Raw genomic sequence first — 19,220 nt, 5'->3', positions numbered from 1 at the left:
TGGTTACAGCTTCATGAATGTTGTGAGTCACCAGTTATGATGGTCAGTCCATTTGAGAATCAAAATTGTGAAGTCTTCAACATGAACACTGAACTATAAGATTTCAACAGCTATTAGTCATAGGTAGTCTAAATACATATGATTTCCTGACAGATTGACAAAGATCTACACCACGGTTAGCCATTACTCTACATCCACATCCCTGCATGGAAGGCAGTGTGCCCACTTACTGCATACTTTGCTGAACACTGCAAAACACACATCACCACAGTAGAGCACACAGCTCCGGCAATAATCACTTTCAAATTTCAAGGGTCTTTCTTGGGGTTGGAGAAATGGTGGAGAAATGGCTTAGTGGGTAAGAGCCCCTGCTGTTCTTTTCAGGTCTCAGCATCAGCATGGCAGATCACAACCACCAGGCACACACATGGTATACATGCATGCAGGCAGGCAAACATATACAATAAAAACCAATGAATCTTTTTATAAAATTAAGACCGTTCTTCGCCTTACTTTTTCAGTCATTTTTAATCAAAATAAATATAAATTCTATAAAACCCAAATTGTTTTCTCTAAGTTGTTTTTCAAAGTTTAAGTTACAATTCCATCCCTGGGTCAGAAGATAACCTGTTTTAAACTGTGAATATACAAAAAAAAATATTTTTTACAAGTGTATGCTCTAAAATTCTAAGCATCATTACTTTTAAATTTAATTCACTAAAAAGACCTCCAGGGTGAATGCTTTATGCAGAAATTTGAGATGAACACTGAGTCTTTTACTGACTAAAAGCACAGAACAGGAATGTGTGACGAGGGTTCCAAGATTTATTTCCATAAACATGCTAAAGCTGGATCTTCCCCCTTGACACAAGGATGTATTCATCAAATCACTGTTATTTTTAAAAAAGCAAGGAGATTTAAAGTAGAAAAAAGGCTCCAGAATATTCTAGTCAATACAGCAGGCATGGGCTTGCAAACATATGGCCCATGGCAGGCCTTTAGATTTGATACCCAGAACCACAAAAAAATGAAAAAGGTTGTACAATATAATAAATTCCAGTTATGTGCAGTGAAGAACTTGAAGTGAGTCCAGTTCTGAAATATGCTCAAGGCAATTGTAAAGTGCTGTTAAAAAACAAACAAACAAACAAACCACCTGGCACCTTCTGTCCCAAATAAGCAAAGATTTATATTAGGCATGTTGTAATAATGTAGCTATGGTAAATAAAAGTATTTATGTAAATATTACTGAAACTAAATGCTTTTGTTTAGTTGCTGTTTTTGTTTTTTAGTTTCAGTATGGAGCCATGTTGGCTGCACTTGCTTAGCAGACCAGGCTAGACTAGAACTCACAAGAAATCTTCCTCTCTGCCTCCTGGAGCTAGGATCAAAAGTGTGTGTTATGACACCTGGCAAATATTTTGTACTGTATTTATACAATGACCAAAGAACACAAAGAACCACTATCTTATTAACTGTGGGGATGGGATGACATAGTTCCTTACACAACTCTTATTAAAAATACACATACATGCATAATTTAACAGAATTACTACACATATACACATATATATACACATATATACATATATTTATAGGAATATATATGATCTAAATGTCAGAATAGCAACTGGAACAACAGTGGGGAAAATCAAAACTGTGGTTTTAAGGGGGTGGTGCCACATGTGCATGGGGCCTGGGAGGTCAGAACAGGGTGCTGGATCCCCTGGAGCTAGAATTGTGAGCTGCCCTACATGAGTCTTCTGCAGCAAATGTTACAGCCCCAGTACTTACTGTCTTACTGCACAATTTATCCTTGTTATACCCACCTAACAGATATATATATATATAAAAATCATCTCTTGTCTCTAAGCTTGAATTATGTTTACAGTTACAGTTGTTTTATTATACTAAAAATTTATGGGCTTAGAAATGGAATATTAAAATATTTGGCAAAGAGAAAAATTAACAATATCAGGATGAAGTTGTTCACTTTATGCTTAAACTTACACATATACTCTGTCATGTTTTCAGGACTCCTAATTTATTTTATAACTAAAGTATCTTAAATTATTTTTAATAACATAAAATCAAAAGTTTAAGCTTTTGGCCATATAACACCTTGGGTATAATTTGAGTGAATATATACCTTTGCTGATTTTATATTAAATAGAAAATGTCAGTCTGATTCTCCAAAGAAAAATGTGTACTTAGATCTAGGGTGGCTTTTCTCCTAACTATGGATTGACTACAGTTCTCAGTCATGAGGATTCTTCAAGAACTTCTACATAAAGCTTTCAGAGGAAGCTCCACAGCCTGTACAGTAACCATTCCTCTCACACACCATGAGCTGACAGTACACCACACCCACAGCAAACCCTGCATTCCAGAAGTTATCTTACCAGTCTCAAAATCAACCTTTTGTGCTGATTAAGATCTTCTGCTCGCTGGCAATGCCAACTCGTGTTACACAATTCAACCTCCAAAGAGGAAAAAGTAGATATTTAAATTTCTGTGATAAAAAGAATCAGTTATGTTAAAATAGTTTACCATACAAAGGCCACAGAAACATAATCAAACATTAAGATACTCTGAATTTGATTTATTAAAGGGTATTAGATAAAAGCTTCACTCCTTATCTCCACCTATGGTTACATAAGAAGGCTGTCTACAGTCCTACCTTGTTTCTTTCTCCAGTGTCAGTGTCACACTATTCTCCAAACAATCTACAAGTAGACTAACAAGGTCAGATGTGAAGATTTATAGGAAATGGAGGAAGATTTACTACGAGCTAATGTGAATCAGCATGATTCTACCAGCATCCCACTCGTTTAGCATCTGCTTGTCCTTTATAATATAAAGATCTGACATTAGCATGACATTTATTTACACTGACTTTTTTGTATGCATCTGAACATAGGTTAAAAGGGTAAAATATATAAAACTTTGATTTTTTTATTGCAATTTTATTGATAATAGATGAATGGTTAATGGAAAGTCATCTCCACCTTGACTCACCTATCTTAGCTATCTTGTGGAAAAAATATTTCCATATTACTAAACATTCCCAATTACTTGTTCTTAAGATGGTTAAAATATTATCTTGAACCCCAAGTATACATCTTGTATAAAAATTATTTTCTATACTATCCAACGTTCCCAGCTAGTTGTTCAGGATCCCAACTTTACACGTAGTTTCTTTTTTTTTTTCAGTTATTCATTCAATCTTTAGGAATAGAAACCTAAATTTCACTTCTCTTTAAAAACATACCCTAATTATTATAGAGAGACAAAATTATGGGTAGAAAACACCCGTGGAAAGCTAAAAACTGTGGGTCACAAAACATCTGAAACTAGTTCAGTGTGATTTAAAGAGTCACAAATTGTATGTATGGTTTGCAATTATAATTCAAATACCTTTATAATAAGGACATGGACATTAAAAGGAATAAAACCAAAGGAAATATTTTGGTCTCAAACAGAAATATCTAAAATTATTCAATTGTTTACTGACAGGCAGTATATGGCTATCTTTTTATGTCACTGTAACAAAACACTTGACAAGAAGCAGCTTAAGGGTAGAAGGATTTATTTTGGCTCACAGTTTGAGGGGCAGAATCCATGATGGCAGGAAGGCATGGAGATAGGAACATGAGGTGGCTGGAAACACTGTGTCTGCAGTCAGGAAGCACAAAGATGAATGCTGGTATTCAGGCCAAGCACCCAGCCCAGTTTAGGATGGGTCTTCCCTCTTCAGTTAAGCCTCTCTGGAAATGCCCCCACAGACATAACCAGCAAAGTTAACAATGAAGATTAATTATCACAAGTACACTCCTTGTCAACTTGACTCTCAAACAAATCACTTTAAACCATTACATTTCATCTCTGACTCCCATAGCCTCATAAAGCAAAATAAATTCAGTCTGACTTCAAAAGTCACCATAGTCTTTAATTGTCCCAACATTGTTCAAAAGCCCAAAGGCTCTGAGATGCAAGGCAAGGTCTTAACGTGAGTTTCTATAATTTCAGAAAACAAGATACATACTTCCAATGTACAAAGGCATAGTGTAAACATTTCCATTCCAACAGAGAGGAATGGGGTATAGCAAGGGAAGATTGGATCAAAGTAACACCTAAACCTAGCAGGGAAACACTATACCATGATCAGCATCTGGGGCTTGTGGTACTATCATCTGGGATCCAAAAACCATGGACAGCAACACCCCTCCAATGTTGTCACCTGTACTATATATATAGCTTCTCTCATGGGATGATTCTACTACAGTTTCCATTGGCAGGTGTTCCACAATTCTGGAACTTCCAATAAATAGCCTGGATGTCTAGTTTACAACTTGACCTTACAGAGCTTTAAACAATGGTGTTTCAGAATCTCCTTTGCCACACAGTTTTTCAGTGGCTTCTGATGCAAGCTTCCATGACCCTGTAACTTGCATTTTACATGCTGATGAAGCATTCAAGTTCTACTGCCAGCCTGAGATGCTGTCTGGCCCCTATTACCTGTAAGTAGCTTAAGAGTGCTATAACTAGCCTTTCAACATACTTGGGCTTCCAAACCTGTTAAACATTTCTCATAGAAGTCTGTTTACATAGCAGAAATTAGCCAGTCTCAGTTTAGTTTCTCTTCTTTCAAATCAATTTGAGACTACGGGCACTTGCCCTGCCTTAGTAGTAATGTTTAATTTCTCACTTTGGCACTAATTTCCTTAAGTATAAAAAGCTCTCTGTGCACTCTGCTGGGTGCACTCCTTTCTTCCCCACACTGAACATTTTTCACTCTCTGCTTTCTCTTGCTATAGATCTGAATAAGCACAGTGAGTAGTAAATATGCCTTTGCCTAAACATAATTCTGTTTTGAAACTGCCACTGCCAAACAAACTGCAAATCGCTCTATGACTTACATTCTCAGGAATGGGCAGAATACATCCATATTCTCCATCAGTAGGAAACACAAATAGCCTTTAGCTCAACTCTCCAGTGTTACCTGCCCCTCTCCTGAGCACAATGGTCACTTGCTAGGTTCTCATTGGTGTGCTGGTCTCCTATAAGCCACTCAGAATGACTACTGAGCTCTGCATCCTTCTTTCACATTCCTTCTGAGGACCAGGTCCAACAGCCTACATACCACATAGGTTACTACAGCAACACTTCGACTTCTTGGTACTAACTTTATTAGTTATTTTTTTCATTGCTGTGCCCAAATTCTTGACAAGAAGGATTTATTCCAGTTTACAGTTTGAGGAACATAGATAGGCAGGCAGTTTTTTTATGCCAATGTATGAGATACAATTTTGAAGCCAGAGACATGGCTCAGAAGGTAAGGGCACTTACTGGGCAAATCTAACCACCTGAGTTTAATACCTGAGTCCCACAGTGGAAATAAAGAACCAACTCTGTAAAGTTGTCCTCTTACCTCCACACATACATACCATGGCACACATATGCCCACACGCAAAAAACACACATATGTGCACAATAATAAATAAAATAATAAAAAGAAAAGCCCTTTAAAACAATTTTGAAGCATAAAGGAAAAATGCCCTTATTTATTTAACTTAAATTTCTTACCCCTTAAGTATTCACATTAATACATCTTATAGTACATGTGAAATATGACAACATGTGAGTTATGCAAAGTATACTATATTAAAGAGCAAGTCAAATAGCAAAGGACCTAACAATTTTGGAAATGCTACTCAATCCTCTCTTTTTCTGCTTTATTGATCTGGGCAAAGTATAAATGCCTGGAAACAAAAGATAGAATTTGCAGTATTTCCCCAATGATAACAATTAACTTTCCCACCATGAAGTAGCCCGTGCAGCCTAAGCTAATGACATAGAAAGGAGAAGCTCCTACAGTAACAGCAGTCCTCTGGTCTGTCTCACATCATTATCGTAAAGGTGGTTTTCTCCACTGCAGGCTGGCCCAACCTTCTCCACAAGGGGGTGGGCGTAGACATTCTTGCACAGAAGACAGTATGGTCACTCTCACTTCTGCAGCACGATTTGCTCTCATATTTACATGGTATTTCAGGGAGTCACCTACTCCACTGTATATTCCGATCACATGACATCCAAGAGCATCAGTAGATCATCACCCTGACTGAAAAAAGGTTAAGCACACATATTTTTCCCAAGAGCAATTATCTTTAAAATGAACCAGGCAAAAAATTAACACTATAGTTTTTGGAAACTCAAAAACACAGGTAAAGAAAATCCCAACACTATTTTAGAATATGGGTTATCTTATATTTCAAGACAAGTTTAAAGTACATTGGGAACAAAAAAAAGGAAGGCTAGCTAGTCTTGAGTACAAATGCTGGCTCTTTCAGGTTTAGGTAGAGAGAAGTGCTGTGATATACCAGTCATTTAGTAGAATTTTAAAATGGAAGAAAGTCCACACAAGATAATACACAAAAAATATCTAAGATCAAGAAACACTATGATTGTGCATAATTAATTATAGTTTAGCTAGGAAATAGCTTAAGTAGAATTTGGAGGACCAAGAGTCATTTAATTAGCTTTAGCTTTGCTATTATGAAAGCACAACAGATTACAGATAAATAGGAAACCTCACAAACAGCCCACTCTTACACTGTTTGAACTAGTAAAAGCAGTTACCTGTATGGGAGCCAAAGGCCTGGCCAGGTATGAACTCCGGACAATCAATCAACTGAGAGAAGTCTGTCTGTGGCACATTTCGTGGAGGAGGGCCTGGAATTGGCCATTTTTCTGGTTCTATCTTTTTCCTCATTTTCTCATCCACAATTTCTACTTCTGTGCTATCCTTAAGTGCCTGGCAGTAGAAAATTTACACATTAAAGTTACATGCAAAAGGTCTTAGTTGTATGCTTTAAAAATTCTTATCTAAAAATTGCAAAGCTTCAAGTTAGTAGGCTGTAATAACATAGTTAATGCGTCTAAGACTAACTGTGAATTAGTCTTAGCAATAGAACATTCCTTTAGGTATATTGGTCCATGTCTGTAATTTCAGTGATCGGGCAGCAGAGGCAAAAGGATTGTGCCAAGTTTGGGGCCAGCTTAAGACTCTGTCTCAAAAGACCAGAAACAGAACTCAGGAAATGGGGGTGGGAGATAAATAGAGGTAAGCAAAGTTCTCGAAGTCATTCTAGGCTACAGTGAGCTTGAGGATAGGTGGCACTACATGAGACCCTGTACTCCAACTCCCACTGTCAAAAAAGTGAATTAACAAGCTGAAGATAGAGCTTACTTCCTAGGGTTCTTCCCTGACATGATTGATGTCCTGAGTTTTATCACAAGTAATCCCCCCCAAAAAAAAACAGGTATGGTGATATGTGTCTGCAATGCAGCACTCACTCAGGTGGTAGGGATAAAAGGATCAAGAATTAAAAGTTTTCCCAAGTTACATAGTGAGTTTGATATGAGTTGAAGTCAGATCTGTGCTATGCAAGACCCTAATTCAAGAGGAGTATACAAAAAGAAACTACACTGATTACTAACAAGAAAACAACTGACTTATTACTGGCCAAAGGTGAGGTTAAAAACTGTGTTACAGATCCTGTGGAATAGATTTTTTATGTAGAAAACAACCTATGGAATCACTTAGTGGTCCATGCACAGGACTTTGGATTCTGTGTACTGGGTTTGGCCCAATGCTGCTTGTATTCTAATATTAATTTGGATCCCCAAAACTGCTTACACCATTGTCTGCATGTAGCTTCTGGGAACCTGCCGGTAGTGGGTCATTGGTAATGTCTGTGGAGGGTAGACGGAGGCAGATTCCTGGGCTTGGGACTAGAGGAGGGAAGGGAAATTTGCGAGGTCAAGATAGTGTAAAGATGATCAGAGAGAATGTGTGAAGGAGCCAGAAGAATGTGGCCAAGATGGGCAGCCCTCTGGGTCCAGAGTAGCCAAGACAGAACACAGAATTTATTAAGTTTCAACTCAGAATTATTGGGGGGAGGTAGATTCTATCAGTGGTGGAGGTTGGGCAGTAGCCAGCTATTGTGCTGATTAAGGCATATTAAATATAAAGGCTGTATGTGTGCTTCATTCAGGAATGTTAAGCATTGAGACAGGTAGTGACCCACCACCACCAAAATTAAAAGACAAAACAAAACAATTCTGTCCTTAGTAAATGAACAGGTAGAAATTAAAAGAAATTAGTTATTCATTATTCATGTCTTCTAAAACAATTAGAGCAAACCAAAAGCCAGGCATAATGGCACATGCCTATAAACTCAACACTAAGGAGGGTGAGGTAGGAGGATTAGAGGATTACTACCCTGTGTGAAAGAAACAAGCAGACAAATTCTAAAGGGAACAGCTATATGCAAAATGTTCAAGCAGCTTAAATCTGAAAAAGTCTAAAAAAAAAAAAAAAACTGGAACTTTTATAAATTCCAAAGCTTAACCTAAATCAGATCCTGTTTTAACTGATATTTGGGGGCGTCCAAAGTTCTGACTAGCTGACCAATTAGGCATTTTTCTTCATGATACAGTTAAAGGAAAAAAAAGTGATGAGAGTACACACCTTTAACCCCTCACTCAGGGAGGCAGAGGCAGGAGGATCTGTGTCAGTTCAAAGCCAGCTGGTCTACATAGCAAAGAGAAACCCTGATTCAGAAAAAGAAAGGAGGGAGGGAAGAAAGGAAGAGGAGGAAGAGAAAGTAGCCCTGGGCTAACGAGATATCTGAGCTGGTATAGACACCTGACATTGAGGGCCTGAGTTCAGTGGTGGAAGGAGAGAGAGCACTAGCTCCTAAAAGTTGTCCTTTGACCTCACACCATGGCTAACCATGCCCACTCACTGACCTGCTAAATAAATGTCAGTTTGCCGTATTAAAATAGCAAGTACTAATGATCTATGTAGAGATCTATCCCTTAGGGCTGAAGATCTGCATCTGTGAGAACCTGAGACAAAGGAAATGAGCAGACATAAATTCAGTTGATGCAGAACACGAGATTTAGGATGGAAGCAAATAACCTACCGCTACCCCAGAGTGACCTTAGTTACCAGCTGGAATGCTACAGAACAAGGGTCACCTGACCTACTGCAGGCTTGAACCTCATGAGCCTCATACCTGCAATACCAATACTCAGGAGGGTAGGGCAGGATTTCTGTGAGTTTAAGGCCAGCCTGGCTACCTTTTACAGAAATTGATTCATAATGTTTAGCTATGTAGATAATACTAAATCAGAGCAAGTTATTACACATCCTAGCAACTACAGTCAAAAGAATTTACCCAGCATAAATGAAAACACAATCACATGAGACCTCAGTCTTTATTTACAATCTCCAAAATGGAACACAGTCATCCATTAGTGCATGGGTATGCTGAGGGACATCTGTACTACAGAACAGAGATCAGCAACACAAGGCAGGGGAGGGCTGAAACAAAACAAAGCAATCAATCCCAAAGGCACTGTGAGACGTCAAAGATCAGGAGCAGCTGTTTGTGATGCCTCAGACCTGCAGTGCTAGCACCAGGGAGACAGAGGCAGGAGGATCCCAGCCTGGGCTTTATTGAACAGGGGGGGCTGGGGGGGGAGGAAAAGAAAAGAGAAAGGAAAAAGAATTAAAGACTACAAAATCTTAACTTACTAATTTATATGGTATCGGGAAAAACAAAAACTACAAGACAAAAGATCATCATTCTTGCTACGTGCTATGTAAGAGCCTACACAGGGACTATCATATACGTAGAAAAAGGAAAATAAAAAATGTTGAGAGAATTAATTTCTAGAAAGAAGACAAAATCACAGATTTACTTAAAGGCAGTATTACCACAGCTAGAAAGGTTTTCTCCAATTAACTTCCTGACTAGAAAGAAGCCCACACCTGTAACACAGTTCTTTGGTGGTAGGGACAGAATAGGGAGTTCAAGGCTAGCCTCAGCTCCATAGTGACAACAGGTTTGAAACAAGCCTAGCTACCTGAAACCCTGCATCCATGAGTGAGCATGTGCACATGTGCATTCATGTGAAGGAAGGTTTCCTAAAGCACATGATAATTCAATATTTAGTAAGTAGAATTGCATGTTAGTTTAGACCAGTCTGAGAGAAGATTAAAGACCTCAAAATACTAAAGGTTCAAGATTTCAAAGAAACACATTTAAAATAGGACTCATTAAAAATAGGAAATAGCTGAGATTTCTCTGAACTCAGGAACTATTGACTGACAGCTTTTTATTATCTTTATTAAGATGACAGCTAACCTAGAACATATGGACTCAAGGATTTATACTTCTGAGTGGCTTTAAATCTCCATGCCTAGCATACTTCTCTAGGAGTTAGGAGTGGGGAGGTCCTAGGGGTCTTGCTCTGTAGCTCAGATTTGTCTTGAACTTACCAATTCTTACCCAACACCTTAGTCAGCATACTTTTTAAACACATAACCAGTATTTGTATAGTGTGTGCGCATGTTGTGTGTATAGTGTGGCCTTGCATAAGTATGCCATGGTGAACATGTGGAATCAGAGGAAAACTTGTACAAGTTGGTTTTCTCCTTCCACCACCACATGGACTCTGTGGGTAGGACACAGGTCTTCGGAGTTGATAGCAAGCACCCTTACTCATGGAAGCATCTCAGCAGCCCACTTTTCTTTCTTTCCTATTTTTTTGGAGTGGGGAGGGAGCTAGTTCTGGGGATAAACAGAGGATCTCATGTGTATTGGCCAAATGCTCTACCACTGAGTAGTCCTCCTTTTTAAACACTTTTTAAGGACAGTTTTTAAGTTTGACTTTTTATTGTTTTAAATAAATATTTACCTCCAAGATGAGATTAAGGTTTGTGGTGAGAGCCTGCACACGGTGAAAACCAGCAATCAGGGAAATGGGCAGAAATCCCTGCTCATCCATCTTTCTTCGAAGAAAGAAGTCCCGTTCCAAGTTCTCTATGCTGAAGTAATACTCACTAAGAAAAGAGGACGAGTTTACCCACTCATGTGGCAACACAGACGTGTACCCACTGCTTAGAACAACTTATCAAATTATTCTCCTCTGGTTAGTAATACTGCTATATTTACATGTTAGGCAAAATATACATGGAACATAATATAGCACATGGCAAACATGAGACCAAGCAAAACCCTGCTCAATTGATAAATTTCTTTTGCACACAAGCAGAAACTTATTAAAAGTTAATGATAATCATTTAACTAAACTTATGTCTAACAAATTAAAATATAATTTAAAAATCCATGTTTATATTGTTCAGAATACAGACATATACTTGCTGGGTAAGTGAAAATTCTACAGCACTGAATTTTTCAATGAGTCATTCACTGAAAGATCCTATGGCAAAGTTACCTCCACCTGCTTCATTAAACCCTAAATAATAACAAAACTAAATATATCAGTTTACTACCTCCCAAACACTGGAAAGAACAGAGCACTTGAGAGTATCTTTTGTTGATTCATACTCAAACATAAGGTCCTTTGTCCCCCTACCCCCAAAATAACAACACCCTAACATTGTATATTAGGACCCTTAGCAACCAGCACACAACTAAGTAAAAATCATGCCAACACAGTAACATATGCATAAGTCATAGAAGCCCAAGCTTTTTGGTCCTCAGCATTTCCAAACAAAGGGAAGAATAATATAATATATCTAAAAAAGACATATCACTGGCTCCATGAACTAAGTCCATGAAGAGAAAAGATACAGACAATGCTTAGATAATTTGGGGTTAGAGTTATTTAAGTACAGATCCACTTAACCTTGCCCCAGACAGATTCTAAACAGGCAACTATCAGTCTAGCCAAAGACAATAAACTTAAAAGATAAGTCATAAAAGACCCAGAAGGAAAATTTTTTTAATGAAGTGGAAAACATACATTTAAAGTACAGCATCCATATAGTAAAAAAGAAAATAATTTGACTCTAAAGACAGAGATCGGGGTCCCAGGTGGGATAAAGAGACCCATGGCTACATTATAATGGGCAATCCTACAGTCCTAAAGCTAGCTTCCCAAGCCCAGAGAAAGTTCTTGGGAGGCAGCAAGGTAGGAGAAAGCACGCAATTTCACACTCTTTAGTGTACAACTAACTCCATTACTTGGTAACCTTGAACTACTTAGGACAAATTCTAACCTTGAATAACTAAGCACCTCTAAATATTAACTGATTAGGAATAACATTTCACTTGTGGGAGAGGGGGAAAATACTTTAAAAACATATGATCTAAATCTGTCCTGTGTAATATTCATCAGTCAAGGTGCAAAGTTCTCATAGAGCTTATTTACTGACATCTGGGTGACACTAATAAATTGTGTGTTCTGACTTTTATTCCACCTCAAATGCCTAATCCCATTGCCTCAGGATCTTGAAATGTCTGAGATTACAAAACCTGGGACATTATACTAGCCATCTGATGTAGTCATAAGTTAGAACCGTATTTAATGCAGTTTCCTAAATCAGTAGTAATTGATCCATTGTGAAAACCAAAGCTACGTAAGTAAATCCACAAATCACTATTAGCTATAGTCTGTACTGGGTTACAAACATACTAATCTATAAATTTGAATGACAAGAGATTGATCAGTGTTAAAATTTAGCCCAGTGTGGTGACAAAGTAGCGGGTACTTGAAAGTTGAGACAGGAGGGACCAGAAGTTTCAGTCACTCTATGAGTGCCTATCTCAAAAGGAAAAAAATAAATAAAAATAAAAACACCATTTAGCATTTGTTAGAAATTTTTCATTTAAAGTGACTAAGACTATCCATTAGGAATAATAAAGCAACTTTAAAATATATTTTCATCTACCTAGTTCACTCAGTTGGTTAGAATGTAGTAATGGTAAAATAATATTTAGCATCAAAGTACAATAAAAACTTTAAAAAGGAGAAAAGGACAAAAATGCAAATGCAGACCTAATCCATCACTTCACCTCTCTAAGTACAGACTAGAAACAGTCTGACCACTACAGTGAGCAAAGTGTGAACCCGCATCTCTAAGAGACACTCCATGGATGTTTGCCAAAAACCCTGCCACTGAAACAACAAAAAAGAGTCATGGCCAATGTCTGACATTTTGCTCAGTGTCCTAGGGGACATACATGTCCTACCTTAGCAGCTCTGCATTCTACACTGCATGACCAGAAACTGTCAACAAGGAAGCAGCTCTGCTCCTCCCTCACTCATGAGCACAGTGGATGCCGATTATCCTGACATGGAGTTGCATGTTCACTGTCAGGTCTCAGAAGGACCTAGCAGTAAGAGTTACAAAAGAAGACAGGAATAATGGTATGAAGTTGACAGGCACTTTCTGGCCACAAAAAGGCCCTTTGCTTAGTTTTGTGTCAACCATAACAAAGGAAGCAAGAACAAAATAAGCAAGTTGCTCTGTACTGGTAGCCCATCACATCTACCACTACTAAGGCAACCAAAGGTGACTGGCTGACACCAATGAAAAAAATAAAGTCTAGTTACAGAGGAGGGTCCCATCCTTTATATATATATATATATATATATATATATATATATATATATATATATATATATATATATATACATATATATATATATATATATATAAATGTGTGTATTTTAAATGCTTATGCCCTCTCAAAAATAGACCATTTTCCTTCATCATGTAAGGTAGAAAAGTAAGATTTTACCCAGTTGGTTACACAAATTACTTGGGAAAGTTGTGGGGTTTCCTGGGGGGCTTGTTTTGTATTCTTTGTAATTTCCATGATATAAACATACCATGCAGATATGCAAAATATATATTTGGAATAAGCAGAGTTCTTACAGAGGACTAGTGTATGATTTAAAAATATTTCTCCTTTAATAGATGCCATGAAGAATTCAGAGCTTAAAAGATAAAAGACAATGCAGCCATCAGTTGCTATTAAATTTTGAAACATCAGGCACTATTTTAATCATTTACAAGTGTTTTTATTATTTTTTTCATATTTGTTTTGCTTTTTATCATATGGGTTTTGCTCTGCGTCTCAGGCTAGCTTTGAACTCAGCAATGTTCCTCAGAATTTCAGGCATGTACCACCACACCCAGCTCATTTGCAAATTTCAATTACCTATTTGCAAATGAGACATATTTTACTTATTTTAAATAATATGAAGAAGTTTTAGTCTTACATTTTTTCATACTTACTCATTACGCAATGACATTTCAACTACTCTTAAATGACAGGCATATAAACAAAAAGAAAAGTTTGTAGACACCTATTTTGTCAATCTCTTAGAAAAAAATCAAAATAATATTCCCATTCTGTAATTTTACTATTGCAGTTTTGAAAATATGATAAGTCAGATATATAATAAATTTGCTACTGAAACAGATGTGAGTGCCTTCTGTCTTTGACATGTACTTACATTTGGCGCTTAATGTACTCTTTAAGCAGTGTTTCTTCCACAGGATACACCTGCACACCTGTGCCATCATCATAGTAATACATCATGCTGGTGTTAAGCTCTGTAGGAAATGGCTGCTCAGTCCTTTCCCCTGGCTCTCGATAACCATATGAATAATCAAAGTTCACTGGATACAAAGTAAAAGAAAGGTGATCACAAATTAAAAAATAAGCAGTAACCACAAAAAGAAATCCAAAATTAAAAACTTCAAACACAAAAACTAAATTTACTATCAAACTAAAATGATTTGCTGACCCATCCTGCCAGAGGATCACTGAGATAGCTCAGCAGGGAAAGGCCCATGTCACCAAGCTAATAGCCTGCATTTAACCTCCAGGTGTCACATCATAGAGAGAACCAACTCCTGCAATTTGTTCTCAGATTTCCACATGCATACCATGGCACCCTGACCTAAACCACACACATAAAAATAAAATGTAAAAAAATGTTAACATAATATAGGGCAACATTGAAAAAAAGGATAATTGCTAATTTTCTTTCAAAGTTCACCTAATTTAACAGAGGGGGAAAAAAAACCTCATGTCTTACATCTAGGGTTTCCTCGACCTCGGCCTCTTCCTCGGCCCCGGCCTCTTCCCCGGCCTCTAGTGGAACCTCGGATGGTACCACCCTCACTTCTCACACTGGATACTTCATCTTGATCATCTCTCTTTTCTCTATCCCGTCTCCAACCTTCAAATAAAAATATTTAATACATTCAAATTTACAATAAAATAATGATCTCTATGAAATATAGTAACTACTTTCTCCCCCATTTTTTCCTCTTTGAATTTAAAAGCACCTCTTATTTATTCTTTTCATGTGCATACAATGTATTTAATTACAGTCACCCACTTCCCCCTCTCTTGGGTCTTTTTTTTTTTTTAGATAAGAAATCACTATGTAGGTGGGGCTGCTGGCATTGAATTTGGAGAGCTGCCTGGGGCTGCCCTCCCAAGTGATGGGATTAAAGGCAGGCGTTAACAAGCGCCAGGCCTTAAGGTAGTGTCAGATTTGGTAGCCCGGGTTGGCCTTGAACTCCTAGAAATTCCTGCATAAACCTGCCATAGTGATGAGATCACTAAGCAGCAGCTACCACATCCTTCTATCCTAGTTGATAGTAGCCAGGCTGTATTTAAAGAGCAAGAATCCAAGGTTACTATCAATATCTTTAGCATAAAAAGTGGGTTGGGGTAAGGAGGTGCTGAGCATATAGAAAACATTATGTATTAAGTAAACAACATACTAGAAAGACAATAATATGCTAATAATGTTATATACATATTTAGAATGCTCCATGGCTATTGTATTTATACATAAAACTTCCCTAAAAATACTTTCTACAAAACATGTAAGGAAGAAATACTACCATTCAAATAAAAGGCATGCTTTTTTAAAAAAGGAAAACTGAAATCACATAAAAAATCCAGACAAAAAGAACAAGAGAATTGTATCTATAATATTCTCCCACTCTCACTCTGTATACAAGAGGCTATCCTCAAACTCAGGGATCCCTATGCCTCTACCTCATGAGTGCTGTTAAAGGTGAACCGCCATGGCTTACAACAAAGATTTTTGATGGTGGTTAGACAAGAGTGAGAAAGAAGGAATTACCGTATGCTGTTCAGATGTGTTCCATAACCCCCCACTTCCACTCATTAGCCCACACCCCACATCTATGCATTCTTCAGAAAGGACATCCAGCATTATCTCTCCAACTGAAAGCCCTAGACCCTATAACCCCATCTTCTATGACAGTTTAAAATTCTTTGTAATTTATGTGTCTGTATATGGATTTATGTCTACCACATGTGAAGAAAAGCCCACAGATGTTAGAAGAGACCCTTGGATCCTTGGAACAAGAGTTATAGGTGGTTGTCATGCTGGAACCTAACACCACTTCAAAAGAAGTAAACATTCTTAATTATCACTCCAGCCCCTAAAATATTCTTGCCAAAAATGGCTATACACCTACAATCCTAGCTATTGGGAGGTTGGAGGACTTTGGGTTCAAGGCCAATCTGTACAACAATATTCAGTGATATCCAGAACAGTTAAACCAAATAGTCCTACCTTAACCCAAAGTAGGCCTCATTTTACATTATACCATAATAAACTCACAAAAAGTTTGCTATTGAAACATAAATATCATCTAAGTATTTAGATGCCAGGCACTGTGATACACACTTTTAATCCCAGCACTCGAGAAATAAGAGAGGCTAATAGATCTCTGGTTTATACAGAGACCTTGTCTTAAAAAAAGAAAAGTATTTCTACTAATAATTTGTAATTAAAAACTAATCATAAGGAAACATGACTCAAAACATAGCCCAAAGTAAAAAAAAAAATATCTGTTTAAAACCAATTATTATCTTGCAGGGAACAGTTTATGCCTTTAATTCCAAAATTTTAATTGGCAGAGGCAGGCCGATCTCTGAATTCAAGGTCAGCCTGGATTACACAGAAAGACCCTGTCTCAAAAAAAAACCATAATCACTACCATCATCATTCAATTGTCTTATAAAAAAGAAAAAAATCAATGTCAAGGAAGTCAAAGCAAAGGAACTGTTAAGACAATGGTGGAGATTAAGGGAGTGATAGCGCCTGTCTGTAAGCCTAGCACTCGAAGGGGTCGAGGCAGGAAATCACAAATCTGAGGTCAGATACATACATGCCTGGCTACAGAGTAAGCTAAATAGTAAAGTCCTGTCTCAAAATATAAAATAAGATATAAAATTAAGCCAGGAGATGGTGGCACATACCTCGAATCCCAGCATTCAGGAGGCCTACAACAAAGTTTTTGAAGCCAGCCTGGCCTACAGAAAGAATTCTAAGGACAACCAGGGCTGCACAAGGAAACCCTGTCTTGGAAAACCAAAAAGATAAAACACCAACATTGGAATAAGTTATATTGTGTTCAGCCTTGTTGTTAGGTGCCATAATTGCACTATTCTTTAGACATGTCCGCTGAAGATATGTAGACTTAGATGTGTCTGCAGTTTACTCTACATAGTTCCAATGGTAAGCACTAAAGCTATGTTTGTTCAAATTCACGGCACTCTTGAAATGATACTTACTTCGTGTATCACTTTTTCTATTGTTGTGCGCTGGTTTATTTGCTTCAGGTTGACATCTAGAGCTGTTCCGGGACCCAGGTCTTTCCTGGCTGTCTGGTCTCACATCATCTAAGTGGAGTGGTACCCATTTGTGCTTATTAGCTTGAAAATAAAACAAAACAAAATTGTTTCATGATGATGTACAATTCTCATGAAGGCTGTGTAATTCTAAAAGCACTCTGAATTTTAATTAAAGATTCAGTCTGCCTTTGAATGATTTTCTGTATGTAGAATACCAAAAGAATTCTTTTTATTTTTATAGACCTATCTTTCACTAAGTTTGTGCAAATTATTTCTAACTAGCAAGTGAAAAGCCAGTAAACTACAAAAAAAAAAAAAATCAATTGAACTAACATCCCAGGAGTTGGGAAGATGAGTCCATTAGTAATTACTTGCTAGCTAAGTACACGGCCCTGAGTGTCACCTCCAGCACCTACATAAAAGCCAGGCCTATGATGCCAACACTCAGGGATGGGGAGGCAGAAAAAGGAGGATCCCTGGGGCTTGCCCATCAATATGTTTCAGGTTCAGTAAGAGAAATAAAACTGAGAGTAACCAGCCTCTATACACTTATGCATGCATACACAAATCATATACACATAAATACATAAGCACACAAAATTATAAAAACAAACCCAGAGACTTTGGCTTCAGAACACTGTAGTAGTCATTTGTCTAGTATTACTACTAATAAAAAGTTTCTCAAAAGCAGGTGAGGAATAAGTATAAGATATTTCCTCCTTGATACAATTTTCTTGACATGACATTACCAGTATTTATTACTGGTCAATATTAAAGACAGACAAAAGACAAAAGAAGCTGAACAAAATGGCTCATGCCTGTAATTCTAGCTCCGGAGAGGCTAAGGCAGGAGGATTTCAATATCCTGGGATACACATCAAAAAAAATCTAATAAAAAAAATGATGCTGTTAATTTCACTTCTTTCCTTTCTTTCTTTCTCTTTTTTTCCATAACTGGGTCTCACTCTGGAGCTCCATCTCACAAAGATCCATCTGCTTTACAACTACTGGAATAAAGAGTGTCCACTTGATGATGTTTAATATCAATTGTCAACTTGAAGGTATTTGGAATAATCAAGGAACAAGCCTCTATAAGAATCTATAAGATTTTTTTAGAGTCTGTTAATTAAGGTGGGCCAGAGTTAATAGTAGCCAGCACTATTTTATAGGCCAGGGCACATGAGAAAGAGCAGGGCAAAAGCTTTTTGGCTTCCTACTGCCTGGGAATGACAAAAGCCAATAACTCCAGATCCTGCCTCCATGACTTCCCCACCAAAGACTATCTTTTAACCATAATCAAAATCAAAAAATGAATCCATCCACTTGTAAAGGGAACTAAAACAACAGGTGTGGTGGGTGGTTCAGGACTATAATTCCATCAACTTGGGTGTTGGGGCAAAGGATTAATAGTTCAAAGCCAGATTAGAACCCAAAAAGGCCCTGTCTGAATAAAAGGTCAAATGACAAGGGAAGGCAGAAGTAGGAACAGAAGGCAAGGGAGGATAAAGGAAGGGAGAGGGCAGGAGAGGAGGAGAAAAGAATCTTCTGTTAGAGACTGGTTGGTAACTTTAAAATTATCTTGGTTGCTAGGCATGGTGGTATATGTCTTTATTTCCAGCATTTGGGAGGCAAAACTAAGTGGATTTCTGTGAGTTTAAGTCCAGCCAGGGCTACACAGTGAGCCTCATGATAGCCAGAAGT

At 37.6% G+C, this 19,220-nt stretch overlaps 2 protein-coding genes across 7 annotated transcripts in view; both read right to left on the bottom strand.

Annotated features, from left to right (window-relative positions):
• Larp1bl (La ribonucleoprotein 1B like) overlaps positions 1 to 2,957 on the bottom strand; it is a 60,803-nt gene extending 57,846 nt beyond the window's left edge. The window contains exon 1 of the mRNA XM_039102878.2: positions 2,403 to 2,957. The gene's annotated coding sequence lies outside the window, so the exon portion shown is untranslated. The remainder of the gene's footprint in view (positions 1 to 2,402) is intronic.
• Positions 2,958 to 3,572: 615 nt separating this feature from the next.
• Larp1b (La ribonucleoprotein 1B) overlaps positions 3,573 to 19,220 on the bottom strand; it is a 36,255-nt gene continuing 20,607 nt past the window's right edge. For 2 of the 6 annotated variants that reach the window (NM_001415051.1, NM_001014036.4), the window contains exons 5-10: positions 17,460 to 17,600; positions 14,932 to 15,075; positions 14,344 to 14,509; positions 10,771 to 10,915; positions 6,640 to 6,814; positions 3,573 to 6,121 (exon numbers count right to left, since the gene is read on the bottom strand). In NM_001415051.1, the coding sequence (NP_001401980.1) occupies positions 6,102 to 6,121; positions 6,640 to 6,814; positions 10,771 to 10,915; positions 14,344 to 14,509; positions 14,932 to 15,075; positions 17,460 to 17,600 (791 nt within the window). In that variant the 3' untranslated portion in view covers positions 3,573 to 6,101. Of the gene's footprint in view, positions 6,122 to 6,639; positions 9,541 to 10,770; positions 10,916 to 13,058; positions 13,212 to 14,343; positions 14,510 to 14,931; positions 15,076 to 17,459; positions 17,601 to 19,220 lie in introns of those variants that run through there. The other 4 variants (XM_039102247.2, XM_039102246.2, XM_039102244.2 and 1 more) reach the window with 3 other exon arrangements.

Source organism: Rattus norvegicus, chromosome 2 (genome assembly GCF_036323735.1).
Source record: "Rattus norvegicus strain BN/NHsdMcwi chromosome 2, GRCr8, whole genome shotgun sequence".
In the NCBI taxonomy this organism is placed as follows: Eukaryota; Metazoa; Chordata; class Mammalia; order Rodentia; family Muridae; genus Rattus; species Rattus norvegicus.
The sequence above is the reverse complement of the archived record's forward strand: the minus strand, read 5'-3'. Positions and strand labels throughout refer to the sequence as shown.